This window comes from Amblyomma mixtum, chromosome 1 (genome assembly GCF_055824585.1).
Source record: "Amblyomma mixtum isolate Tamu chromosome 1, ASM5582458v1, whole genome shotgun sequence".
Lineage (NCBI taxonomy): Eukaryota > Metazoa > Arthropoda > Arachnida > Ixodida > Ixodidae > Amblyomma > Amblyomma mixtum.
Genome location: NC_143012.1, coordinates 31037309 through 31064930, shown reverse-complemented (window position 1 = coordinate 31064930; position 27622 = coordinate 31037309). Strand labels below are relative to the sequence as shown.

Genomic DNA, 27622 nt, shown 5'->3' with positions numbered 1-27622 from the left:
GGCACACAAGACCATTCTATGCCAGCGTACAGAGGTGGAGTTGTGCCCCATGAACCAAACCATAGGCCAGAACTTTTGGAGCGATTCATTTGAGCACCAGAAACGATGCCGAATTGATCTATTGTGGACAACACATCATCAATGCTGGGCTTGTCAATGCAGAAAAATGCAAGGTCGTCAGCATATGCCAGTAATTTGACTTCATTACCCAAAATAGGGAACCCATGGATATTACTGTTACGCAAAACACTCAAACAAAGCGGTTCCAGGTAAAGAGCAAAAAGCAGAGGAGACATCGGACAGCCTTGCTTCACAGAAGAGCGGATTGGCACAGGGTTCGAGAGCTGGCCATTAATGATCAATCGTGTTGAACAGTTGCTGTAGCAAAGTTGCACCCCTTTAAGTACAGTAGAACCCACGTTTGCTCGCTCTAGAAGTGAAAACAGAAATGAATGGCGAACGCGGTCAAATGCTTTCGCAAGGTCAATCTGAAGGAGGGCAAGCTGCTCATGACAGCTGGAGGAATATTCAAGTATTGTCCGCGCAATGTGAACATTACTTTGAATGGAGCGGCCTCTCAAACCGCAAGTCCGGTGAGATCCAATGAGTACCGACATTGCGAATTGCAGGCGATTTGACAAGACTTTAGCAAAAATTTTGTAATCCACATTTGCCAATGTAATGGGCCGATAACCTTCTACGGAGCGCAGTTTTCCTTCATCAGTTGTTTTCGGAATTAGGACTGTGTGGCTTTTTGTAAAAGACTGAGGAAGGGCTCCTATATCGAGCCCCACTGTGAAGACCCGCAGCAGGACAGGAGTGAGAATAGATTTAAAAGCCTTGTAAAATTCGCTTGAAATGCCGTCAGGACCAGGCGTTTTTGAGACAGGTAACTGATCAATTGCATGTTCCACCTCTTCCTGCGTGAAAGAGCCGCTAATAACAGAAGAATCACCTTCCGATAAAGGGCTCACTAAGGTGCTGAAATACGCCAAAATTTCCGAATTATGCACATCAGGTGAAGCACTAAATAAGTCTGTGTAATAATCTACAAATACGGTCATCACCTCATTTGTACTGGACACTAGTGTGCCATTGGACATCATCCCCGAAATAAACTTTGCAGTCGCATGACGGCGCTCATCAAGCAAAGCCTGTCGTGTCGGGTGCTCACATTGCAGATCACGCTTGGTACGAGATCGAACACGGGCACCCCGGTAACGTTCTGCATCAAATCGTTGTAACTCACTTTTGATACTAGCTAATTCATCCGTATATAAACCAGGTGCTTCGCATTCCATTTCATACAGATTGTACAAATTTTTCCTGAGTGTCTGCTCCTGATGTTTCCTGTGAAAGGACCGCACGGAACCAATTTCTATAGCTGTAGCACGCACGTCTTGCTTAAACATTTCCCAAGCGGCGAACAACGGCATCTTGCTCGAGAGACAGGATTCCAGTTGCGAGCGGACACGAATAACAAACTCTTCATCATTAATTACTGAAGAGTTCAGCTTCCAAAGCGCCCATTTCGGCCTGAATTTTGAACAAACACTGCCTCCGAGGCGAGCAACCACCATGCAGTGATCAGAGAACGAAACTGGTACAGTCTCACAGACCAATCCTCTGGAGACAAGTGAAAAAGATGCATAAATTCGATCTAGGCGAGCGTGAGAATGGCCCTGAATGCGTGTGAATAAGCGGAAACCAGGACATGAACTTCCGGTATCAATGAGCCCTGCATCTTCCGTAACAACAGACAAAAATTCACCGCTCCTATCCCTGGGTGTATCAGGACTGGCACGATCAGCTGGGTCGCACACACAATTAAAGTCACCCATTAGCACAACGTGTCGGTCACAGTCCAGTAAGCTGGCAATGCATTCAAAAAGAGTAATGCGCTGTGGCACAGAATTAAATGCATAGACATTCATTAGTCGCCATGGCTTTCCATAGAGAAGGAAATCGCAGCATATCAACCGGCCCTCATTATCGACATTATAGGTCAAGCCCGAACAGGGGAGCGTCTTGCGCAGAAACAACCAGCAACCCGCCGACAAGCCCACAGCATGCGTTACGAAAACATTATATTCTGATAAAAAGGGCTGCAGGGCCACCTCAGTATCCTCCTCACTTTCAATTTTCGTCTCCTGGACGGCGATAACATCAAGGTGCCTGCTGCAGAAGAGTCGGCGGAGTTGCACCTGCCTCTGGCGAGACCTAAGGCCGCGTACATTCAGTGTTGCGAATACTAACTCTGCGGAATCAGCCATGATGACTGTAACTAATTATGCCTACAGTTCCCTGTTCTTGTCGGTAGACGGCGATGCCGCCTGAGAACCACCGCCAGGCCTCCTGGACCGCGAACGTCGGCACTGCTCCTTGTGCCTCGACGCGCGACGCCGACGGCGATGAGTGCTGCGCACCGGGTCCTCATCGCCACTCGTTTCGGAAGCGCAGGACGCACGGCGCTTCTGAAGCGGCTCGTCTGCGGAACCAGGTTCAGCGTCCGCTGGAAGAAGGCTCTTATCCGGAAGCTGCTGGCCAGCATTGACAGGACGAAGCGAATTGTCCGCTGTCGTATCCGTAGTGGCCTCAAGGACGGCCACTGGTTCTCCTCCACCAGCAGCAGAATCCGGCGCCTCACACCGAGGCGGCGCTGCATGGTCATCCGCCGGCTCTTTACACTCCGCGGCAGCACTTTGGGGAACAACCGGTGCACTGACACTCGAAGGCTCAGCTACAACGGCGGCTGGCAAGTCCCCAGTCGCGTCAAGTACTTCTGTAGCGTCCATGATGTGCTCCTGTAGAGCGTCGTCAGGGGGCCGCACACGATGCCGCAGCTTGTCAGCATACGTCACGACGCACTCCTCCGTTGTGTGGCCGAAACGCCGGCAGTCGTCACACCGCGGCGTACGACAGTGCCGACGAATGTGGCCAACACGGTTGCAACGTAAACACAGAGGTGGTCTGCCCGGAATTAGAACAAGGCTCTGAACGCCGCACACAGTCAGCTGATGCGGAACGTCACTAACCCCGACTCCATCAGCAAGCGACAGGACGACATCACGGCTTAGAGTTCTCATCTGCTCCATGTCAGAAACTTTCCAATTTTCCGCCGAGATAGATGTCACCTTCCCGTACGCCTGAAGGGCCTCACGGATGAAGCAATCTTCCAAGCGCTCGGGAAGCCACAAAAGCTTCAGCTTCACCTCCTTTGGTTCCGGGTCAACAACAACGCAGCGGCGGCTCTTCACCAAGAGATCGCCGCACGACACGAGCTTTTCTTTTGATTGCGCAGATTTGCAAGTCACCATCCAGACGTGAGACATCTGGAATTGTCCGATGGAGCTAATTTCTTTGAGGTCTATGACGTTTCGCAGCGAGTCTCTGAAATCCTGTGCCCTGTACGGGCGTCCGGCAAGATCTGCATGCAGGAAAACGGAGTCGGTCACAAGCTTACCGGTTGGGAGTCGGGGCAGAACGATACGGTAGTCATTACTGCCAGCAAAAGCCTGAGCAGTACCTCGGCCAGAGGCCGATTGAACCTTTTGTGCGGAGAACATCGAGGAACGCGTCCGCTTCGAACAACGTCTTCTTCTTTCTACACAGCTACACTTCAGCTACACTTTTTCTTTCTTCATTGCATTTTCACAAGAGGTACAAAGACGTAAAATATTTCAGCAACGCTTGCACTGACACGGCAGGTTAAAAATTTTTTCAGTTCAACGAAGTCATCCAACACATTTAACCAAGTTGGCTGATCAGGCAGTGCCTGATACACTTCCCTCAGACGTATGACACCTCTCAGCTACACTTTGAACGTGTGGAAGAGCTTTTGAATAGTTCTATATGGTTACATTTTGAGTTCAGCGGCAGTTCCGTGCCTATATGTCGCGAGTTCTGTTCTCCAAACTGGTAGATCGCTGGCTGGTTAGAGTTGGCACAGCTCAGTAAATGATGAAACAGTAAAGCCAACATCTCAAAGCCACGGGAAAACCTTTACTTGACAGCAATTTCATGGTGCACGGTACGTTGACTCACCCTTCGCGAACGAGTTAACTGATGTCCTGATGCACTATTATTCGTATTAAAATGATGTGTAGCTTCCCTAGAGCCCTCGTCGATCATTCATACCGTAGTAGCAATGCAATATAAAGTGTTTAGACTAAATTTTCGCTGTCAACCGCGAAGGTTTACGGGATCTGACAGAAGTGTTTTCCTTTTAACAGAAGCATCGCTCGATTCTGCGAACCGCTTTTCCTTGGAGGTCGCTGTGTTGAAATAGATGTTGCAAAATGTGAATGCCGGTTCCAAAGGGCATAAAATATATTCACACAGCAATAAACTAATGTTTAGGATAAATTGCGACTGTTACCATGACAGTCTCTCCTTATACGCATTCTACGGAAGTGCATGACTTCGCTGAATGGTACACACTATTCAGAACCTCGCGGCGGTCGCATTTCGATGAAAGCGAAACGCCAAAGCCTCATGCACTGCGCGATGTTAGTGTACATCGCTTTGGGATGTCGCGATGCCAGTGCAGTCGCTTTGGGACGTAAAATCTATTGAAATCAAATTAAATATGCTGTATGAATGCAACGCAATAATCTCCAAAGTGTACACTGCACGTACCGGTTATGTACAAGGTCTGGCTCTGTGGGCGGAGCACAGCGCACTTTCTTGTTTGGTTGTTTTTGGTTTTGCTTATCACTAGTTTGCATGAGATGCGAGTCACGGGTCACTATATATATGGCTCCGCTGCAGTACAAAAGCTAAGAAAATAAACGACCTCCAACTCCCTCAGGCCTATAGAGGGAGTGCACTCGCAGTTTTACTCTTTACCGAAGGAGGCGTTTCACTCCTTACGAAATTTGGGCGGAGTAAACTGCTGCTAAAGAGACTGCAGTAGCCGGTATACTCTATCATAGAAAGTATCAGTTCTAGAGTGTATCCGAGGTGTATCCCCAGTGCGTGTGACGTGCATTAAAAACACCCACCACAAGGAGCTTTGAGGAACGAAAGGAGCCCAGGATACCCCGAATAACTCTGCCTTTATCTTTAGGATTGCAGTATACGTATAGTGAGGCCATATGCGTGTCCCGGTGAGCTGAGCTCTATCGCGGTATATTGAGTGCCCTTGCTGTCGGGCGTGTTTGTCGGTGTGCGGTATAGTACCGGCATGGATGCGAGTGTCAGGATTGCCGTACGTGGTGTAAGGGCTGCCGTGTGATAACCACGGATATGAATGCGATTTGTTTCCGTCTCTTTCAGGTCAATGACATGGGGGGGATTTGTTGAGTTTGCGATATATGCGGCTAATTGTGTTTGTTTTCGGCGTATGCTGCGACAGTTCCATTGCCATATAATTGTTTCTGTTGGTATAGTGGATTGGCGTCGCCGCCGACCTTTTCGCGTGCTATTGTTCTGCGCCATGTTGCTCCTCTGGAGATGCTGGATGAGGACAGGCAGCGGGTTGAACTGCGCGCTGCTTGCGAGGCAATTCCTGATGAGGTACAAGTTCGAAAAGCTTGTTGATGCCGATCGAGCTGGCATGGCGGAGTGCTTACTGTGGGTATGAGGATAATAGGTATCAGGAATTGGTTTTTGAGGAAAGGATATGGCGCAGTATCTATCACAGCTCAGTGGACACCCAAACAGCGCTGTAAGGGAAGGGATATAAATGAGGGAGTGAGAAAAGAAAGGAAGAAAGAGGTGCTGTAGTGGAGGGCTTGGAATAATTTCGACCGCCTGGGGATCTTTAACGCGCATTGACATCGCACAGCACGGGGGCGCCTTTTGCGTTTCGCCTCCAGGGAAACAGGAAAAAACGAAAATGTTTCGCGAAGTCGACGGCAAAAAGCGCGAGCTGAATGACCTCGCCTAGCCTCGAAAGCGATGCGGCTTACGCAGCGATGAACGAAACATATACATGTGTGACAGTCGACAAGCCGAAGACAGTTGATTTCGACCCCGATAGTGTCTTTCAAGTTATGAGGGTCACAAAAGGGAGATTAAGACGAGAAAGCAGCCGTAAAACCGCAGCGAAGTGCCGATAGTCCATATCGAGCTCGGCGGCATAAGCGTGATGTAGAAAGGCACCTCGCAACGGCGTGGCTTACCAGGGGACGAGGAAAACGTACAGTCTTTGTCAAAAGTAACCAGGCTGGATGGTTTACTTCTAGCTCGTGCAGTGGAGCCCTTACAGCTTCCCTGAAGCTGAAATGGTCGTTAAAGGGAATGACTGGGGGTCTTCTTACCTTTCAGCACCTTTCGATCTTTAGGAAAGCCACAAGGGCTCCACTATATAAGCTAGAAGCAAACCATGCAGCCTGGTTAGTTTTGACAAAGACGGTACATGATAGCCGAGAAATAATTATTGATGAGGAAAGAAAATAGCGCAGTAACTGTCTCACTTCTTGGTGGACACCGGAACCGCGCCTTGAAGAAAGTATTGAAATACAGAGTGATAGGAGGAAGAGAGAGAGAGAGAGAGAGAGAGCTACCGCAGAGGAAGACGATTAATTTCGACTACGGGGGGTTCTTTAGCGTGCACTAACGTCGCACAGCGCAGGGGAGTTTTGTGTGTCCAGCTGCGGTACTTCCGTGGTTAGGGCGCCCGGCTGGCGAGCCTGAGGACGCGGTTTCCATCCCAGCCGCGGCGGCCGCGCTTCGATGGGGGCAAAACGCAAAACACGCCCGTGCGCTCTGCGATGCCAGGGCACGTTAAATAACCCCAGATAGTCTAGATTAATCTGGAGCCCTCCGCTACGGCGATTCTTTTTGTCTTCCTTCTTTCACTACGTAGCTGATTCCTTCCCTCACGGCGCGGTTGAGCTGTCCACCGAGAAGTGAGACAATCACTGCATCTTTCTTTTCCTAAAGGCTGGTTGGTTGGTTGGTTTATGGGGTTTAACGTCCCAAAGCGACTAAGGCTATGAGAGACGCCGTAGTGGAGGGCTCCGGAAATTTCGACCACCTGGGGTTCTTTAACGTGCACTGACATCGCACAGTACACGGGCCTCTGGAATTTCTCCTACAAATAAATTCAACCGCCGCGGCCGGGATCGAACCCGCGTCTTTCGGGTCAGCAGCCGAGCACCATAACCACTGAAGGCAATTTTATTGCGAAAGCAATACTACGCCAGGTCGAACCACTCGTCGCGTGGTCCGTGGACCCCCCTGCTCCTCGAGGAGCCGCCGCCGCACCTAAAAGATGGTGTGATGTCAGCCTCTTCGTTGAAAGTTGAAAGTTGAAAGTTTATTGAGTAATACAATAAATGTTACAATTGTATACAGCGAGAGGTCCCATGGTACAAGACCGCGGGCGGGACCTCCCATGAAAATAAATTTCAATATGCAACATAATATAAAATACACAACACATTAATTAGCGACGAAACAGAATAAATATGGGCACATAATGTAATATTAGTTACTGAAATATTTAAATACAAACAATGTAATGCACGATAATGTAAAATAAAACACAGATGCCGCGATACATAGAATCAATAACATAACAAAAAAATCACAAATTAAGAAGGAAAAGCTTTAGTTTGACCTTGAATAAAGAAAGCGTATTAGTTTGTTTGACGTCTATGTTCAAAGAATTCCAAAATGATACGGATGAAAAATGAAGGCATTGTTTGCCGTAGTTAGTTCTGACCTTAGGTAGTAAAAAGTTATTACGCATCGCAAAACGTGTGACGATGTTGCTCATGATCGTGCCGAGAGAAAATATGCTTAGCGGGAGATAATGATGAAGAATCTTAAAGAATAGGATACCAAGGTTGTAAAAATAAAGGGCCGAGATAGGTAGAACGTTTAAATCTATGAACAAAATGCGGGAGGGTGACATTCGAGGGGTATTGGTTATGATGCGCATGGCTTGCTTTTGCAGTTTTATTAAAGGCCAGAGATGAATATGATAGGCGTTACCCCAAGATGAGATACCGTAGTTTAAGTGGCTGTGGATGAATGCGTAGTAAAGAGATAATAAAGTTTGGACTGGAAAATAGCTTCGGGCTTTAATTAGTGCGCGTAACCCATAAGAAATTTTCTTGCACGTTTCAGCTACATGATGATGGAATTTTAAGTGAGGGTCAATGATAACACCAAGAAAAGAAACGCGATCTTGCGGTGAAATAGCAGTAGAATTGAGGTATAGAAGTGGTGTGATGGGCAATGACTTCTGAGGGGGATGGAAAATCTGAAAACAAGTTTTAGTGACGTTCACGGACAGGCGGTTAATGTGGCACCAACGCTCAAGAGAATTAAGATCATTCTGTTGCTATGGCGACGCGTGACGTCAGCTTGCTCTCTCCACCGCAGCCAGGAGGAGCCGGTCGCGCCGCGCTCCTCGAGGAGTCTCGCCATGGAAGTCACCGACGAAGAGTCTATATCTGAATCTAGCTGCTCTACTGCTTCTGAGCAGTTTAACTCTAAGGCGACAGCCAAGCAAGCTAGCAAGAATGCAAGAAAGAGGTTACAACGTACCCAAGAAACGGAAGAACAACGAGTAGAACGACTGCGGAAACTACGAGAAGCCGAAGCATCTAAATGAGCTGTATCGAGTTCAGAAGCTAGGATTAGGCAAGCTAAACGGAATGAAGCCAAGCGGAAACAACGTTCCCAGGAAACAGAGGAACAACGAGGAGAACGTTTGCGAAAATGACGAGAATCAGAAGCAGCTAAGACGAGTTTTCGTCGAACTCTGGACTACAGCTAAGCAAGCTACGCTTTTGCAACCAACCAGGTTTAACCAGAGCTAAACCACACCATTTTTTTTTTAAGATTTCCTCTTTCATCGCCGACGGTCGGGGCTCGGTGGAATTTTTATCATGCAGAATGGCGTCTCGCCAGCGATGGGGTTCAGTAAAGGAAGAGAGACGCACAGCACATGACAGCTGAGAAGACAATCGCAACATGCGCACCGTCAGTAGTGAGCACGCCATGGCAACCAGCGACGGGTTAGGGAGCGCTAAAGGAATAAAACTTGGCAGTGGCTTAGCTCGGCTATGCCAGGATATACGCAGCGAAAGGTAAGGCATTGCTTGGTTAGCCTTGGTTAACCTTGATTGCAAACCCAGGTGAGTCTGGTTGTCTAGCTATGTTGTTGTTGCATTAAAGACGAACTCCGACATGTTATCAGGCATGCGACACGGCGAAGCGAGCGGAGGCGAGCGCAACGACGAGGCAAGCGGTGTGACGTCATACCAGATGGCGGCGGCGGCTCCGCGGCGAGGCGCGTGGTGTGACGTCATGCCAGATGGCGCGGCGAACGCGCGGCGTCCGCCAGCTGCGGCGGTTGCTAGGCAACGGCTCAAGGTCGGTCTTTGTGCCTCCTCGGAGCCCCGCCGCAGCGAAATCGCAGGTCCGTGTGCAACAGGAAGCCGAAGAAATTACCGCACAGGTCTCATATCTTCCGCGGCGGCTCCCGTAATCAAAACCTCTGGACACGGGACACAAGTGATTCCCCTGAAATCGGCATGCACATGCGTTATGCATGCCGATTTATCCTTACCGTCTATCTTGTACATATCGCTCATCCGTATCGGCGTGCAATCACAGCATCCTGAATTTGTTAAACCTTCGCCCCCGCACTTACATTTACAATACACGTCATAGTGACGCATGGGTGGTGCCTCACTGTCGTACAGAGTACGGTCGCCAGTCCATTTCGTATCATGCTGCTGTTCTTCTAAATAGCCTTGCGCTCATCGATACCTTCCCGGAAAAATTGTCATTACGAGCGCTACATGCACATTTCCTTGCAGCCAACATCACATGATTCTCTTGTATGATTGCGTTTTGTGTTTTTCTTGGTGCCTTTTATTTTTTATTGGTGCTTTTTTTGCTGTAAAATGTCTTGATTTCTGCTACCACTAAAGGTAACGTCTTTTTCCAGAATTTTAAGAAATTGAAAATTATTGAACTGAACGTGTTTTTAATCTGAGTGTGTTTGAAATTTTTATGTTTAAAACCTGATGTGTTCTAGAATGTGTATTTCGAATGTATTTAAAACTGCATGTCCTTTCATTTGGAGTGATTTTTGTTCTGTAGGGTGCAAAATTTTAGGTCTGAGATGAAGTGTGAAATTTAATTCTGTATGTGCACGAGCAATACTGCCGAACTGTACATAGAGGGGGCCAGGCTTTGTCAAGCCGCAGTTATGCGGCTTTTACCCGTCACCCCCTTTTCTCCTTGAGAGAGAAATAAAGACGATTTGATTTGATTTGATTTATCCTGAGCACATACGGACCAAGCGGCGGAGGGGGATTGCCCAGAACTGGACGAAGGGAAACCAGTGCCCATGCAGTATTCCCACATACTCCAACAACGCCTCCACCTCCGCTAATATCCCCTGCCCGACAGACACGTTACCTGAGAAAGAGCCGTCACCTCATCTTCAAATCCTCACCTCAACATACTTCCATTCTGCTCACAATGCCGAACCCTGTACCACACCGCTTGGGCCTGCCTTAACAACCACGCAGTAATTAACACGACGGACCACTGGCCCACGGATTAAGTGTCACGTGACGTCCAACTTCCTCGCCTTCTTGCAGAGAAAGGCCACGCGCATGTCTAATCAGCTTATCCCCACTCCTTCAGCCTATGCCTTTGTAGGTGGCGATAAGCGGATTATACATGAACACGGTCTTTCGCCCTGCTGAGTTCACTAATGTCGTGGGCCAGGCGCGGGCCTCACGAAGCGGAAGTGGGACGTCACATGACGCCTGGTCCGCGGATTTCCGCGGGCCAATGGTACGTCGTATGAATCCATCTTAAATGAGAGAAGGGGACCAGCGGTAGCTGGTTAATCGGGCCCGCAGGGGGACAACCACTGCGGAGGCCCTGGACTGAGCCCCACAATGTCAGAAGCAAGCAACAGTTCTCCTCCTCCGAAGCAGAAGCAAGGATTATAAGAAAGGAGGAGCTTTGAGCACGATGATATTACGATAAAAGTAATATCGGGACGGGATTACTGCCTCGGAGACGGGAGTAAAGACGGGATTACTGCCTTTCAACTGTTATTCTTACTGTTATTCTCTGTTACTGTTATTCTCTTTTTATGTATAATACTTGCGTTATTGTGATTTTTACTCTGTCTTTGTGGTGAAGTATTGATTTTATATTTTCTTTATTTTATAATTTTCGTTAACTATGCTGCAATCATCTCTTGTATTATTGGTTTATCGAGGGTCCCGGTACAGTCTTGGACTTTGGGACCCTCGTCTGTACTTTTATGATCTTGTGTATATTTTTTTGGGACCAATAAACCATTATTTCACAAAAAAAAAAAAAACGGCGCCCTTGAAACTGAGGCCCGCCGAGTTTACAGGGCCTTTTAGGCAACGTTCGGCGGGATGTGACCCCATGGGTGCAAGTTTTCAGGCTCCCTAAGCTAACGCTACGGATACATTGCCTAGGTAGTGTTGTCAAAGCCCCCTTTGTTAGGCGCTGCTGCAGTGATCCTCTGCTCACGTGTTCTTGAGCGCACTGACAGCAGGAAGCCTCCTTCGCCTCGGATGAGGCGGTAATTGTCCTTAGTCTGCTTGCCATGAACAATGACTTGTGCGACCACCGTCGAGGGAACGGACTAAGCTGAAGGCTGTCCTTGAAACTGCGCAAGCAAAAAGAAACCACAACAATGCAGTGAGAGCTAAAAAAAATGCATCGGCACCGCTGACAACTTGGAAGCTGTGCACTAAACTAAGGAACGAGCTTTGGCAGCGGTGCTGTTATTCCGCGGGGCGATGGTCGAGGAGCGTCAGATTTGGGCGAAGGCCTGTGCGCCCATGACTGCTCGCAAGGTAGCGCTCACCATGCCTAAAGATAAAAAAATCGGGGGGCACTCTGGCTCTCTAAAGTGCTGCAAGGCGAAAGCCTGTCCTGGCGCAATGTTTCGCATTGACTGCGAGACTGTTTTGCTGTACTAGTGCTTTATTTGACTACACACTTTGACTGCCTACTTTGACTACTTCTTTAGCACGACTCTATCTGCTTCGATGAGTTTGGTTGTATCCATGGCTCTGTTCGCAGTAATGAGGCATGTAATGTGGTCACCCACGGACGCCTTACGCCACCTGCCGGAGAGGACGACAACTATTTATAGTTGTCATCTGCTCCAAAAGGGGGCGTCAGGCATCCCTGAGTGACCTCATTACTGCGAATCCGCGCACTCTGACGTCATAACCATTTCGACCAGCCGAAAAGCATGACACCTCTGCTGACAACCTTCTGTTGAGAACCTTCTGTTGAGAACCTTCTGTTGACAACCTTCTGTTGACAACCTTCTGTTGACAACCTTCTGTCGATAACGATGAGGCATTAAAGGCTTTCGCCTTAAGAAAATCTTCATGCAGAATCATTGGACCCGGTGGCCTCCGTCACCACCTTGTTTAAAAAAAATTACCGACGATTACGTTACTTCCTAATGCGAAATTTGAGCGCAGCAAATAAGCTGTTTCACCTTTTCGATAGATTGAGGCAAAGAAATCGAGCAACACATGTATGCGCTATCACAGAATTTTTTTTTATTTTTCACACGTATTCCTTTAACAAAGACTCCACTAACAGTTCTTGACAGTCATGAAGGAAGCTTTGTGGTCGGAGAAATAGACTGATATATGTTCGACTTGGTACACCAATGCTTGATTCTCAAAGACGAGATCTATACAAGTGCCTCGCGAGGTTGTCACAGCCGTGGGACGCGTTACGAGCGAGAGGAACGGGATGCTCTCCCGCATAAGTGTTAGGAAATTGCTGTTTGTCTTTATGTCAACATTAAAGTCCCCCACTACTAACATCGGTGTGGATCGATGGACGGTTAATGCGAGTTGCAGGAAGTGCACGACGTCTTTCGTGAGTGCGGCAGGGGCGAAGTAGGCAGCTACTACCAGCAAGCCGTTGGGCAACTTTGCGGCGCACAGTTCGCCAACTTCATGTGACGTGCCAAACATTTCGACTGGTATAGCAGAGAGACCTGTGCGCAAGTAGATAGCGACTCCCGCCGCTCTGTTGTGGTCTCTGCGAGCACCACAGCAGTATAGGAAATCTATGATTTCGAGAGGCTCTTCGGGATCCATCCAGGTTTCAGCAAAGCAAAGTACAGAGGAATGGCGCAGAATGTGATCGTGGTGTACGTCCTTGGCATGTGCGGCAAGGGAGCGTACGTTAAGAATGTGGTTGTGAATGATGAATCAAGTGCTGCCAGCGAATGACGCGTCCATTGGCTGTCTGCGTGTGTTACTGATGTGTGGTTAACATGTTAAGCTTCGCCTGTAAGAGTGGAACGCGACAGCGTCTTGCAACGCTGCCAGGGAGTCCACAGAACGCCATCGCCAATTCGGCTGTACGCCTTGCTGGACGGTAAATTTATTTTTTGAGGAAAGGAAATGTATCTCTCTCGCATATCTGGGTGGACACCTGCACCTCGCCGTAAGGGAAAGGGGGAAGATGGGAGTGAACGAAGACGCCGTATTAGCTAGACGCGCCTTTGTTCATTCTAAACCATTCAGCTGGCATTACGGAGTGGCTAGCGTGCTCGTATCGCGCTCCGGAGACCCTGGTTCGATTCCCCAACTCGACCAATTTCGTTCTCGGTTTTATTGATTTATGCGGTCTAACTAGAAAGGTTAATTAGGCTATTTCATATTTATATTCTTGTATTTCTATCCATCGTGTTCTGTCATTAACCTGTCAATTGTTGGAACTGTCTAGGATGTTCGACACAACGTATATGAAACGAGCAACGTCTTACTGAGTGGGGAAGTGCGTGGTGGTGGAGGGAACGCGGCTTCGTACTTATGTTTTTTTTTTTCAGCAGCGTTTCCTTCCGCGGACGCTGTTGTCGCTGCGGCGCGCGTCTTTCTTTTCTTTTCTTCTGACCTCTTCATTCTCCTCTATATTAATTAGGCTAATTGATTAATTAACCAATTAACTAAACTCAGTCCAACTTAGTTGCAGCATCACTATACGATCCCTTTGATTGGTTGCATGGTTACTAGCCAAAGTACAATTGGCCCCATTTGAAATTCTCGCACTGTGACGTCACGAGCATTTCGACCAATTGAAAAGCGTGACATTGGGGGCGGAGCTGGTTACGAGGCCGACGACGACGCGAAACCCAGGAACGGACGCCAAAGAGCTGCGCTCTAAAAGAGCATGTTCTTTACTATCCCTGTATCCACTAAGCCATTTCTATGCTCTCTGCTGTTCGCGTTGCGTTCCTGCACAGCAGCGCAGTTACTTTGAAGGTAACAAAAGAGGGCGAGGAGAAAAGCCAAATCGTCTCAGTACAAAATGCTGGCATTTTAAACGCATGACTGTGGTGGCGCGCGTCCCTCTCTGCATGATGCTCTCCGTGCGTTATATTCTGAGGGAACTATTTCTGTATAATGGTTCCACAAAAAAGACAAAGTGTTAAATCTAAAACTCTTTTCGTCTTCGTTTCCGCGTATTGTCGTCCTCTGCATACAACGCAGGACTCAAGTACATTCAAACTCAACTATGCCTCACACCGTAGTGGAGCGACGTGGATTATCACGGCATAGAGTGCTGAGGAAATGGATTTTGGTTAGTTATGTTTGCTTTATTCGCCCATAAGCGAATAAGCTCTTTATATCTCAAAGGCCTGGTTTGGTTTCGGGTTCTTTTTGGCGAAAATATTCCTAAAGGGGAGACAGCTTTTAGTGAGGGGAAGTACGGCGATAATGAACATGAAAACACGTGAGAGGTACATGAGGGCGTTGAGGACATTGTATACGTTAGTGTTTTATAAATTTAGTGCTGTATAAGTTAGTGCTGTATTTTACTTTGTAATCTGTCTACTGCTGCTATGCCATCGCCAAATTGGGGTTCCTGAGGCTTTGTCGAGCTGCCATAAGGCGGCTTTTACTCCAGGCCCCCACCATCACGTACATTTTGATGGCAAATAAAGTTAGTATTACTATTATTATTAAATAGAGAGCTCTTAGGAACCGGACCGCTCCCATTGACGTCACCTTGCTTAGAAACAAGGAAAAGAGCTTTCTCATACCTTCTGAGAAGTGTCGGCTTTACGTCATCGGTTCTTCACGAAAATGAATATTTCGAAGCGAACACGTGTGCGGTCGAGCATATTTGGTGTGTTATAATAAGTGAGTTTGTAACAAGCGCTTGTTGATGTTGCCTTCGTCTCCTAAGCCTACTCCTATTTTCCGTACCCAGGCGGCGCCAGCAAGTAGAAACTATGGGGCCAGTTCTTTCGCCCTCTTTCCTCTATAGCAGTTGCGACTTGTCGCGTAAAGAGTGGAAGCTAAACAATCTGCCTCACTCCACTGCGCCGGTGTAGAAGGCGGGGTCTACCACTGAAGAGGAAAGGTTTGGTTTATTGGTTTATTGGTGTTTAACGTCCCAAAGCAACTTAGGCTATGGGGGACGCCGTAGTGAAGGGCTCCGGAAATTTTGTCCACCTGGGGTTCTCTAACGTGCACTCACATCGCACAGCACACGGGCCTCTAGCATTTCGCCTTCATCGAAATTCAAACCGCCGCGGCCGGGATCGAACCCGCGTCTTTCGGGTCAGCAGCCGAGCGCCGTAACCACTGAGCCACCGCGGCGGAGCTACTGAAGAGGAAAGAAGAGAATGAATCGCAAAACGCGGCGACGTCGGAGACTACCTCGTAGTTAACCTCACCCACACGGCGAATAACAGTGTACGGTCCAAAGTATCGCTTTATGAACTTTTTCCGATACTTCGACGATGTGCCGGTGTCCACACCCAGACCTTGCCCCAGGGCAAAAAAAAAAAAGAAATGGAGGGAGCACCTAAGCTCCGCCTTAAATATATGACACGATAGCAGTAGTGCGTTAATGCCTGCGCAGAATTGGTCATTCTGTACTAGTATTCATCCATACCTGGGAGCCCTCATCCCACTCCTGACGCAGTAGTGCAGCGGTTAAGCACTGCCCTGCGATGGCAGGTGCTTCCACCGGTGCGATCCAGGTTGCTCGCCCCATCAACCTCTGCAGCTGAAACGGAGGATCTTCTGTGGGAGCTGTGCTAGAAATGCAGCGCCACGTTCAGTGATCCAAACTGCTGGAGCACCGTGCTGTAGGGAGCGCATCGTGCTGGAGCACGATGCGCTCAATGTAAAAATAGGCTGCCCCTGCAGCGGTCCACGAAGGAAGTGCACGGGATTCCGCAGAGCGCGTGAGGTAGCCGGTCGCTATGATGATGCATCTGTTGCCTCCTTGAGACGTTGGAAACGGGCCGAGAAAATCCATTCCGACTGAGTAGTCAGGGGTTCGACTGGCTGAGGAAGACGAGGTGGTCGTCTAGGTGATGCCTTCAGCCTTTGGCACTCCCGACGAGTTCTTGCGTTTTGACGCATGCATGCATGTACACGGGGAGTTAGGCCAGTGATAGCTTTCTCGACCGCAGTTGTGGCCTAGTGGTTGAAGCATCCGTCTTGTGTACAGGAGGTGCGGGGTTCGTTCCCCAGTGTGACCAGGCATCCACCGTTGATGCGATGGGTGCAAGCTATCGCCTGGCCTGGTGTACGGCTTATCCGGGGTGAAATGTTTAGGAAACGGATCTTTGACTAAAACTTGCGTAAACGCATATACCTTGTATCATCCATGGCAAGTATTTCTAGGGACCATAGTCATGGCCCTTTTTGGTCAAAGCTGCTCTTGCTCCATAAAAATCCATCATCATCAGCAGCACTTTTTCCAGAATACGCGAAAGTTGTTGGCTGTAACTGAGGTGACCAGCTGCGAGCTCGTCGTGTCAAGCTTCGGTGACCCCGCTGCGCAAGTCTTCCGGGACAAGAAGAAGCTAATTTCTTGTACAAGCCACAGTGTCTAATCTTGAACGTAGGTAGAACAAAGGAAAGCGCCAGCCGCTGCATCTCCGTGGCCTTCCAAGTGTGCCATGGGCTGACGAAGCTGAGGATAGTGGCGTTGCCACGCAGCCATATATGCTGTGTTCAATGCCCCAAGGAAGCTATGCCGCAATGGCTCGGTATCCATTGAAACTTTATGATATGGCCGCGTTGGAAAGCTTCGGCTAACAAAAGCACAATCTGTTGAACCAGCTGCTCGCATGTCCTTGGTTTTAGATAAGTTTGTACGACCTGCAATGCCGGTCTCGAGTCACAGAATATAGTCCATTGCTGCGCTGGCTGGTGAACAATATAAAGGACGGCTTCTCGTATGGCTGCCAATTCGGTTGCCGTAGAGGACGTTTTGTGCATGAGTCTGAAACGGTGACATGAGGCATTTCCTGGCGCTATCACCGCTGCAGCTGAAGAAGCGGTCGTCACAGATCCGTCCACGAAAACATGCTGGGTGTTAGTATACATAGATGTAATGTATGACAGCGCCAGCTGCTTCAGTCCGACTGTTGGAATATGCGTCTTCTTTGTTATCCCTGGGATTGTTGTCCGTATAGATGGTTTTGGTACTGTCCAAAGTGGCACCTCCGCAATCTGGTGTGGCGCGTAGTTCGAAGGCACCGCATTGCACTGCATCCAAAGGGCTCTGGAAAAGGCTGCATCTGGACGGGAAACGAGCGTGCTGACGCCGAGGCTCGGATGGCACATAGTGATGGTGCTTTCATTGAGATAGCCTTTTCTAGATCAGACATCGGAGCCTTGTTGGCGCATTTAATGCAAGCGGCAATGCAGTCGCACTGGAATGACTCGTGTCATCAACAGGACCGCGTCTGTAAGCTTGACGCTGGATCACGATTACATTTGCCATCTATGGTGGTGCGACGTCATGGGACTTTACTTCACCGGCTACGGCTTGGCGTTGCCTACACCAAACACTATCTTCACAAGATCGGCATCGAAAGTAGCCCAAATTGCGCACAGTGCCACACTCCAGAGACTATTGGACACCATCTTTGCGAGTGCCCGAACTATACTGCTGCAAGAAGAACATTGGAGGTGACCGTGAAACAACTGGACTCTCGCCCTCTCTCTGAGGAAACTCTTCTGGGCGCCAGGACGAGACGTTCTGATTGGTGGCGTGTGATAAAGGCCCTGCTCAACTTTTTGTGCGATACAGGCCTGGATACTCGTCTGTGACTGCCTGTGCACAACCTACATGGTTAATGACATGTGTCGGTGTTTGTGTTGCAGACACCGGTTTTATGAGTTTTATGTGTGTGTACTAACAGCGATGCGAGTGCCAGCCAGTGTGTGTGTGTGTGTGTGTGCGTGCGTGCGTGCGTGTGTGTGTGTGTGTGTGTGTGTGTGTGTGTGTGTGTGTGTGTGTGTGTGTGTGTGTGTGTGTGTGTGTGTGTGTGTGTGTGTGTGTGTGTGTGTGTGTGTGTGTGTGTGTGTGTGTGTGTGTGTGTGTGTGTGTGTGTGTGTGTGTAGACATCACCCGTGAAACTCACTGTATTATGCCATCATCAGCCTTCATTCGCACTTTCCTTTTCCTCCTTTTCTCTTTCCCCTGTGTGGAGTATCAGGCCAGGGCCATGTTACCACCGGCCGACCTCTCCACCTTTCCCTCATTAAAGTTCCTTTCTCTCTCCCAAGGAAGCTGTTCTCGTCGCCATCTTCGTCCCCTGGCGCTAGCTCCACGGGGACTCGAGACAAGTAGTCAGCATCATGATGTTTTCGACCGGATTTGTAAGGTAGCCATCCTGTAGCCGAAGGCTCCACCGATGAAGTGGTCCTTGAGATTGGCGAGTGAGCAAAGGGTGGCCGTACCGACAGGGTCGGAACTTAGTTATAGCCCAGATGACAGCTAGGCCCACTTTCTGTGCAAAGACACTAATTCACGCGGTTCCAAAAAAAAAAAGAATTGCGTGAAGCCTTGGAGTAATTCGGCTAAGCTCGGGTTAGTTCGCAGGAGCGTTGGTGCCAACTGTAGCCAATGGGAGGGTGACCATGAAGGTGACCTTAGTCAACCTGAAAAAATTGCCGAGGCTGGGTTTCGAGCCCTCGGTGGCGCGAACAGATCAGCTTCGCTGGCCACTGCACGAGAGCACTATGCTATCGCCGCGGTTTTTTTTCTTTATTGCATGGAAGAACTTCCGTAGATAGGAGAAAAACTTCAATGAGACTGGTTCGCGTCTCAAGTTACCGGGCTGCTTAATAGGAGCCCAACGACAAGGGGATGTTTGTACCCTGGAATGTGAATTGCCGTCTGTGAAACGTGCCTGAGACAATTGATCATTGCTTCATTCTGTGCCGTGATGCCATGTTCTTTTGGGACATACTACAACGAACTCTTAAGAAGGACATTGAAATTACACCATACACTATTAGATTTCTGCCTGTTGACAAAAACTCTGTTGTGCCTTATGATCTGTTTATGTTGATGGGACTATTCAGTCTTTGGAAAAGCCGTATGATGGACAGACATGCCGAGCCACCAAGATCGTCCAAATCTGTGTTTCGTGAACAGTGTGCTTTGGTGAGGAGTGTATATGCTGCGCGCGAAGAACCTCCAAGCTGGCTGCCGTGCCTAGATGCATGTGTGTGCCTCCCTGAATTTTGATGTTTTGATGGGGATGCAGTGTTGAGTTAGGGCTATGGCGGGCTCTTATGCTATCGCCGCGGCCGATCACGCCTCGTGTTATACCCCTGTCACACGGACACTTTCGATGCTCATTGAACTCGATCTGCATCGAGATTTTCGAGCACGCTCGAAACATCCGGTGCTACACGGGCATTTTCAATGCTCCTTGAGAAGTTTCCCTCATGTGTGTTAGGTGGCGCCAAATGTTTCTCCAACAGCCATAACAAGGTGATGTCCGGCAACACTGTGCAGTCGGGGACAGCGGCAGCCAAATCCGTAGCCAGACGTGCGACGCACCTCTGTGCCTCTGCTGTTGTGCGATGGAACCCGAGGGTCTGCAACGCCTCCGCGATTTCTGCGTAGACTACGGCGTTTCTCTTCTGGTGCCGCAAATTATCTAGGCGGTCTAGCCAGCAGTCGATGTGAGCGGCTGTCTCGCGCTCGCTCCACAGTGTGCGCCTCGACAAGCAGGAGGACGCCATCTTTGTTGTTTACACTGACGGCGAAGCTTGGAGCGTGGTGCCGAGATTATATATAGATATGTTTGCATATAAGCAGGCATAGTGCCTGAAAATGTTCTGTCTTGCATTTTAATCAATTACAACAACAACAGTTGTAGTTTTGTTTTGTTAACTAGTGTTTATTTTTATAGCTTCGTGAGAGCGAGAGTGCTTTCGATTGTGCTTGGAACCTCAAGCACTCTTGAGGGGCCGGCATCGAGTCAAGCAGGATCGAGCTCGATTGCGCTTGAAAGTGGCCGTGTGACAACCGTCGATCTGCATTGAGTTCGATGAGCATTGACTCAATGAGGATCGAAGTGCCCGTGTGACAGGGGTATTAAACTGCAGCACACTCTCGCGCTGCGCGTACATTGCACGTCGTCGTCTCCATCAACTTCCATCTCCGGCGCGAACAGATCATCAGATCAGCTTAACCTCAGTCTAATATGGTCGCCAGACGTGCCGACGACCCAGCAAAGCAATACTGGGAGAAAACCACGCTAAACACATGCTTTCGCACATCTACTCGGTTTAAAGGTGCACTGAAGAGGAATATGAACTCGTCTTTTTGCCGCGGGAACTCAATCTACACGTTCCGAGCATTCTTAGAAACTTCCACTGACTGCCCTGTGTGGCTGATTTCCCTAATTAAATCGGATTAAAGTCCGGCTCCCGCCTTTTTTTTTTTTAATTCTCCCTCCTACGGTGGGCGGAGTAGACCAACGCGTGGAGTGCCTTTCAGCCAGCTCAGTGGAGGCTTTGCTTTTTCGCTTTATTTTGTTTTTAAGCATGAAATGCTTTTAGCTCCCGTTGTCGGCAGTGTGGTGACGTCACGCCGAGACCGAGAGCCATCATCCGGGCACTGAATTCCAGTCATCCGGGCTCTAAAACGAGAACATCCGGGCACCGTACGAGACTTAACGAGATTTAACGAAACTCTCTAAGCCCTCCTACGCGACCGGCATGCAAGCGCCGGTTGGTCTCCAAACGAGACAAAAAATAACTGCTGCCAGTGCCTTCTCAATGTTTATCAAGATATCAGTGGAGCTGTGGGTTTGATAATGCACGGAATTATAATTTCCGATTTCTAATAACGCGTGCAAAAAGCACATAAATGCCATGTTACACTTCGTTGTCATACGTGATCCGGAGGAGAAGCGCTGCGTTCAAAGGGCAAGGCATCGCGCCGAACGGGTGGTGGCGTTCCTCCCTTCCTTTAGGTGCGGTTCGGGTGTCCACCGAGATGGCAGAGAATTACTGCGCCATTTCCTTTCCTCAAAAAACCTTGCGTTCAAATGGCAAGGCATCGCGCTGAACGGGTGGTGGCGTTCCTCCCTTCCTGTACGGTGCGGTTCGGGTGTCCACCGAGATGACATTAGGCCCGTAAACATTTCATGCTTACTCTACTCTCGTTTACGGGAGAGGCAGAGATTTTTAGGTTTCCGTGAATAAATAGTTTCATTCGCAGATAATGTAGCCCGCAAAATAAGCCCACAGAAATAAAAATACGCGCGGACTATTTGCTACTACAGATTACTACGTAATAATCCGCCGATGGCAGAGCAGCAAACCTCGACGGAGCTGGCTGAAAGGCACTCCACGCGTTGGTCGACTGCGCCCACCGTACGGGGAGAATTAAAGAAAAAAAGGCGGGAGCAGGACGTTAATCCAATTTAATTAGGGAAATCGGCCACACAGGGCAATAAATCGAAGTTTCTAAGAATGCTCGGAACGTGCAGGTCGAGTTCCCGCGGCAAAAAGACGAGTTCAGATTCCTCTTCACTGCACCTTTAACTACGTGAAAACCCTAGCAATTTTTTTCGGTTGTTGAGTAACTGCTCTCTGCCTCGGTAAGAGCCTGGCTAGCGCCCTCAATAACTACCTCCAGCAGCACACCTAATCGACCCAATTTTAAAAGGCCGTTCCTACAATGGACCAGAGTGAAAACAGCCATTTCCAATATTGGGCCAATTACCTATGCTGCCGCGGTCTCTCAGCGCAGTCTTGGAACTGCACAAACACATACCCCCCAGTCCTTTGCTTTCATTTTCGGCATCTTGATGAAAATGACCACATGCTAACTGTTGCTGCTCGTTCCACTCAAAGGCGACGCTATACTTTGTATTGCGGATAAGCGGCACCGCGATCTTGGTGAAGTTCCGAACGAAACGTCTGAAGTAAGCACATACATCACTAAAGCTTCTGACAGTCTTCTTGATTGGCAGCAGTGGGAAGGACGCTACGGCAGCCATTTTCTAGGGACCTGGATTCACGCCTACGTGGCCGATATCCTCAAGGAACTCCAACTCACCGTATGGAAGCGACACTTTGAACATGTGGATCCATAGCGCGCAATATTCAAGGGGCATAACACGTTAGCGCTCGTGCTGTGTCCCTTGAATATTGTGCGCTATGGATCCTCATGTTGACTACCCACTAGCCCGAACCCTGACACTTCTAAGACACTTTGAAGGTTTGAGCGTGAGTCCGGCGTTCCGTACAGCTTGGAGAACCGCTTCGAAGCGCACAAGATGATCGGCGAAAGTACTTGAAAAGATAAGGTCATCCAGATTCACGGGACACGCCTGCCACTTCAGTCCGGCGAGCCCATGACTCTTTGAACTGCCGCGGGCGCTGTGCACAGGCTAAACGGCATCACTTTAAACTCGTAAAGGCGAGCTGGTGTTATAAACGCGGTATTCTCGCGGTCTCTCTCATCTACTTCAGTCTATCAGTATACACTCTCTAAATCGATAGACGCAAAAAAGCGGACGTAACGGAGGCGATCGAGGGTGTCATCGATGCGAACCGATGGATATGCGCCATTCTTTGTCACCTTATTCAGTGGTTTTTCGTAGGGTGCTGCAGCTCGATCCTAAAGTTGGTAACAAAGATGGTGGCACGTCCACTTAACCTCCGCTCTTCCTCTCACGACACCAATTTCTCTCGTAAGCATGCATCTGGACACTTCTTTCCAGGACATCCTCACCACATGCGGCTGTATCGGCTCTGGCCGGAAGGAAAACTGCCGAAAACGGCGGCACGTTCCCATGTTCGACAGCCCGCGGGTCGCTCGGGGAGGACCTGGCTATGAAGGACGTGCTCGGAGGGTCAACTTGTTCCACCCTATGTCGTCGACTGCGCTATTATCTCGAAGAAAGTTCAAAGAATAACATGCTTGTAGCGATGGTGCAAGACCAAAAATTTGGCGGGGAACAAAAAACGTTGGCGCGGTGCACTTTCAAATGGGGTTTATGAGGTGACCTCCTGCGGTTCGTATCGGTGGGCCGTCCCACAGGGCGGTCACCTTGAGGAGTCGGCGAGAGATTTTTTTTTCCATTGAATAAAGATTCGTTCGCGCCGGTGTCGACGAGCGCCATTACTTAGTGACTGCCGATTACTACGTTCCTGGTAGATCGCAAAACCGTGTTCGCTTCCGGGTGTGCCATCGTTCGTGCTGTGTCGCTCAAACGTATACTTCCCCGTCAAAGCAAGGTCTTCAGGCTACAGCGTTCACTTGTAGTGGACTGAATGTCCGTTGAATGCTCGGTGTAGCGGAGAACCACGTGTAGCTACCACGAGAAGAAACCTTCTCGCATTTCAAGGCCCGTTGGTTTTTTATGGCGCGGTGATGGCTGATGGGTTCAAAGCTCAAACAAAATACCTTTGACCTGAAGACATTTGAACAAGACTGTACATGGAGGCTCTCTGTTCTGTCCGACTCTAGCAACACCACCGCCAGGCGTCGTCGCACTGAGTTTTTCAGACGAGGGAGAGGTGAGAGGCTCTCACGGCGAGGCCCGCGAAGAGGGGAAGCTGGCAGCGTAGTGACAGAGAGCGGGATGCGCGATGTGAAGCTTGCACCGGTGATGGCGAACGTCGGAGGCAGCCCCGAGCATCTCGGGCGCGATCGTAGCGGTTGAACCCTCGAAGGCCGAGTTCTGGGTGTGGGCAGCGGTGGCGCATGTGGTCAAGCTCACCGCAGTGGAAACACAACGGCCGTTAGTCTGCAGTCCTGCAGATGTCTCTTTTCAAGTAGCTAAGCTACTTGCAAATACCCCGAATCTCCACCACGTGATATATGCCGATGATATCACGCTCTGAGACACCACTGGACCACCAGGCCATGTACAGTGCACTTTACAAACAGCAACCAGTATATATAAACGCACGCAGTATATTGGTCTCAGCTGCGCGCCCATTAATTCGAACTGCTTATCATCAAACCGACCATTCATGCTTATATAGCATTAAAATAAGTCTTGCCAACACACCCATACCCACAGTAAAAAAAAAAAACTGATTATTTGGCCTACACATACAGCAAGACACCAAGGCAACGCGCATCATTAATATCCTACATACTCAAATAATACAAATGTCGCCAATAATTAAGCTCCGCCTTAAGGGTATTACGCGGTACAGCGTTAATGGATTAATGTCCGTATGTGCCGAACTGGTGATTATCGCGGGAATTCTTCATACTATTACTGGCCCAGTGGTGCAGCGGTTAAGCGATGCGCCACTGCCCCGGTAAGTGGCTGTTTCAAATCAGCATCCTTTAAAGGGACACTGAGGAGAGCTCTATTAATATTTTTTTATAGCAAAATCCGATAGTTCGGCATTTCATGGCTTTGTTGCCGCTTGGCCGGCAGCGAAAGATGCATTTCTTTCTAAGAAATTTGGATTCGAAGTTGAAAAGTTTTTCTCGCCGCTCTGATTCAAACTTGGGATTCTCTTATGACGACACAGGACTAAGTGACTTGAAACATGACGTGGACATGACGTAACGCAGACTCCGTGATTTCTGACGGCCAGCAGAGTGGCCTAGCAGCAGCCGAGAGGAAAGCTACCGCCGGCCGCACGTTGAAGGCATCTATCAGTTATTGCGGCCGTCGCTACCGTCGTTTCGTTTATGTTTGCACCGGCGTTTTGCCAGCGTTACGATGGATCCCGTTCTCGAAGTCGTCAACGAAGTTCTCGCATACCGCATACCCTTTAGCATACCGTGTACCTTGTTACCGTTAGCGGAATACCGGGAGCCCGCCTACCACCGGTAAGCAGGCGCTGATTGTCCCCGATGCTGCAGGCGCGCGCGTAGCTGCCGGGTACGTGCCGCCATCTGGCGACGTCAAGGAGATTTGATTTGCGCATGCATTGGCTGCGCCTCAGTGATTCGTTGCTTCTCGTGTCATTGGTTCTAGCAACACTGTTTTGTCATATGACGTCATCACGCTTGTACTTGCGAGTTTTGCCTGTGGCGGCGATACCTGTATTTTGATTCTTGCTCTCTTCTACGTCACAAGAGCTTTGTTGTCAGTATGAGTGGCGTTTTTGTAATCAGGAGCTGGTATTCTGTCGATATGCATGAGGCGCGAAAAAACCTCGAATATAAACGCTGATACGTAGTCGTAGAACATTGAAACCAGCCTGCTTCAAGAGCTGACAACAAACGACGTATCAGCAGTTATATTGTCGTTTTTTTTTTCATGCCTCATGTCACCTAAACGTCAACTACACGTCGCAGCCATCGCACGGTTGATTAAACCGAAACCGAAACAGCGTCCGAAAGAAATTCACTATGTATTATTTAGCAGTCGTAGGCGAATATAACGCGGTGATCCATGTATTATAATGTCAAACGCATCAATAGAAAAAAGAAAACACGCTAGCAAAAAAATTGGTGCCCATAATCCTTTAAAGGTGTCATGCTCTCAAAATTACCGGGTTGGACAATTTGCAGGTTACTTCACCGCGTTTGCTAACTTCTCTCATAATGCTTACACCCGCACTTGAAGCGTTTTACATGCTGCCCCAAAATGTTGAACGGATATCCGTCGGAAGGAAAATGTGTGGGTAAAGAGTTACTCGTTGTACCACAGATTTTAGACAGATGTCCGGCAAAGATCTGAATGCGTACGTCCCAAACTGGAGACCAATGGCACTAATATCAGACATTTTTTTTTTCGCGTCAAGTTTGTTTGCTCCTGCAGATGTTCCTTCATGGCCGGGTGTAGTGCTCTGAATCTGATATTCTACGGACATGCCGTGTAGGGCAAGCTCATTGTGACTTTACATGCAAGAACTAGCTTTCATTTTACCTAGAATCACAATGAATGCTTTCCACATCGCTGCGGTTAACCATCCACCACCTGCTCTAGTCGGATGCGATTCAAGTTTGCAGTCAAGCTCTGCGCACGTTCAGGACCGCCGAACAGAATTCCTCCGTGACAAAAAGTAAACCAAACAGTTGTTAAGTTATCTAAACAAGAAGCTAATCACTAGGCGAAACTAAAAGCTAAACACTTTTGATGCCTCTATACCCTTAAGACAGAGATGAAGTGTCCCCTCAAGTTCTTTCTTCCTGAGGATGTCCCTACGACGTTTGTGCAAGTTATTTTGCCAACGTCCCGTGTAGAACTTCATTCGGATTTGAGACATGAACTTGCTGCACTTTGCTTCGAGCATTTTTGTATTGCGAATGCCAACGTATATAACACATCTCCAGAGTTCATTAAAGCATTGTTAACATTATCTAGCTGTGTTAAGTTGACCCGAACGCTTGTCAATGAGATTTGAAACCTTGCAGTGCTTTAATGTCTCAGTGGGCATTGAAACCCTCTCGAACGTCCGCATACGACTCGAACGTCCAGGTCTATACCGAGAGTCCTTCGGTGGATCGAATATCATATATTGAACCAATTCTAATTTTTTTCTCCTGCGGAAGTCCATGGGTCGTTAGTGCGGGACATTCTGTCAACTTACTGAGTCAGACTTAGCTCAGATTAGAGTCAACTTACGCGCTTTGTTTTGAGCTGTTTTGTAAATGTCTGCATATATAAAAGGCCTGATGACTTACGCTATGATATTCCATTTAGCTTTGTTCTACTGACCTCAGTGTCTGTCAGTGGAATTTGAGACCAGTTCTTTGTTAACTCAACTGGCTCAAGTCGCCAGAGTATCTACAGTGCTGCAAGCTACTTGTGAGATTAATTATAAAGACCATTCCTCGGAATAACAAGGCAATACTACAACAGCATCTCTGCAGTTCAGATTCCACAGACGGCCAGTGCTCAAACGGTTTCATTATGCAGTTGATGTAGAGATAAAATGGACGCCCCGCAGGAGTCCTGTAGGTGTTCCGCTATTCGTCCTATTGACGTCTGGCAGACATTGAATTTTTAAGCCAATACGATAAACTATGTCTGGCGGGCGTCCGACTAAGCTCCGAACGTCCAAAGTCGATTCCAGACATCCACAAAAAGAACGAAACACGCCCAGAAACGAACGTCTGAATCGGGACGTTCACGGGACACACATGGAACTTCTCCAGAAAATTTTGGAAATGCGATAAAAAGGGAAAGTAGATTTAATAAATCAGTCTGCAAGGCGGTGGTGAGCCAGTATGTGTACAGTTGCCGGCGCTGTCGGAAGGACAAGAGAAAGTAATGGAAGCTTGTCGGTTTAGTAGTAATAATAGAGGTGCATTTTAAGCAACTTCGCAGGTCATTTTTCACTGTTCTGTCACACTATTCCTTTCAACTTAAAGGCCTCGCCTTCCAGGGTACGGGGTCCGCAAGCCACGGTCT

At 48.7% G+C, this 27622-nt stretch overlaps 1 protein-coding gene across 1 annotated transcript; it reads right to left on the bottom strand.

The window, feature by feature from the left end:
• Positions 1-216: 216 nt before the first annotated feature.
• LOC149365950 (uncharacterized) lies at positions 217-3594 on the bottom strand. The gene is made up of 2 exons (XM_089547440.1): positions 3527-3594; positions 217-3427 (listed from the first exon to the last, which is right to left on the bottom strand). The coding sequence occupies exons 1-2, from the start codon at positions 3564-3566 to the stop codon at positions 2295-2297; spliced, it is 1173 nt and encodes a 390-aa protein (XP_089403566.1). The 5' UTR covers positions 3567-3594; the 3' UTR covers positions 217-2294.
• Between the last annotated feature and the right edge of the window lie 24028 nt (positions 3595-27622).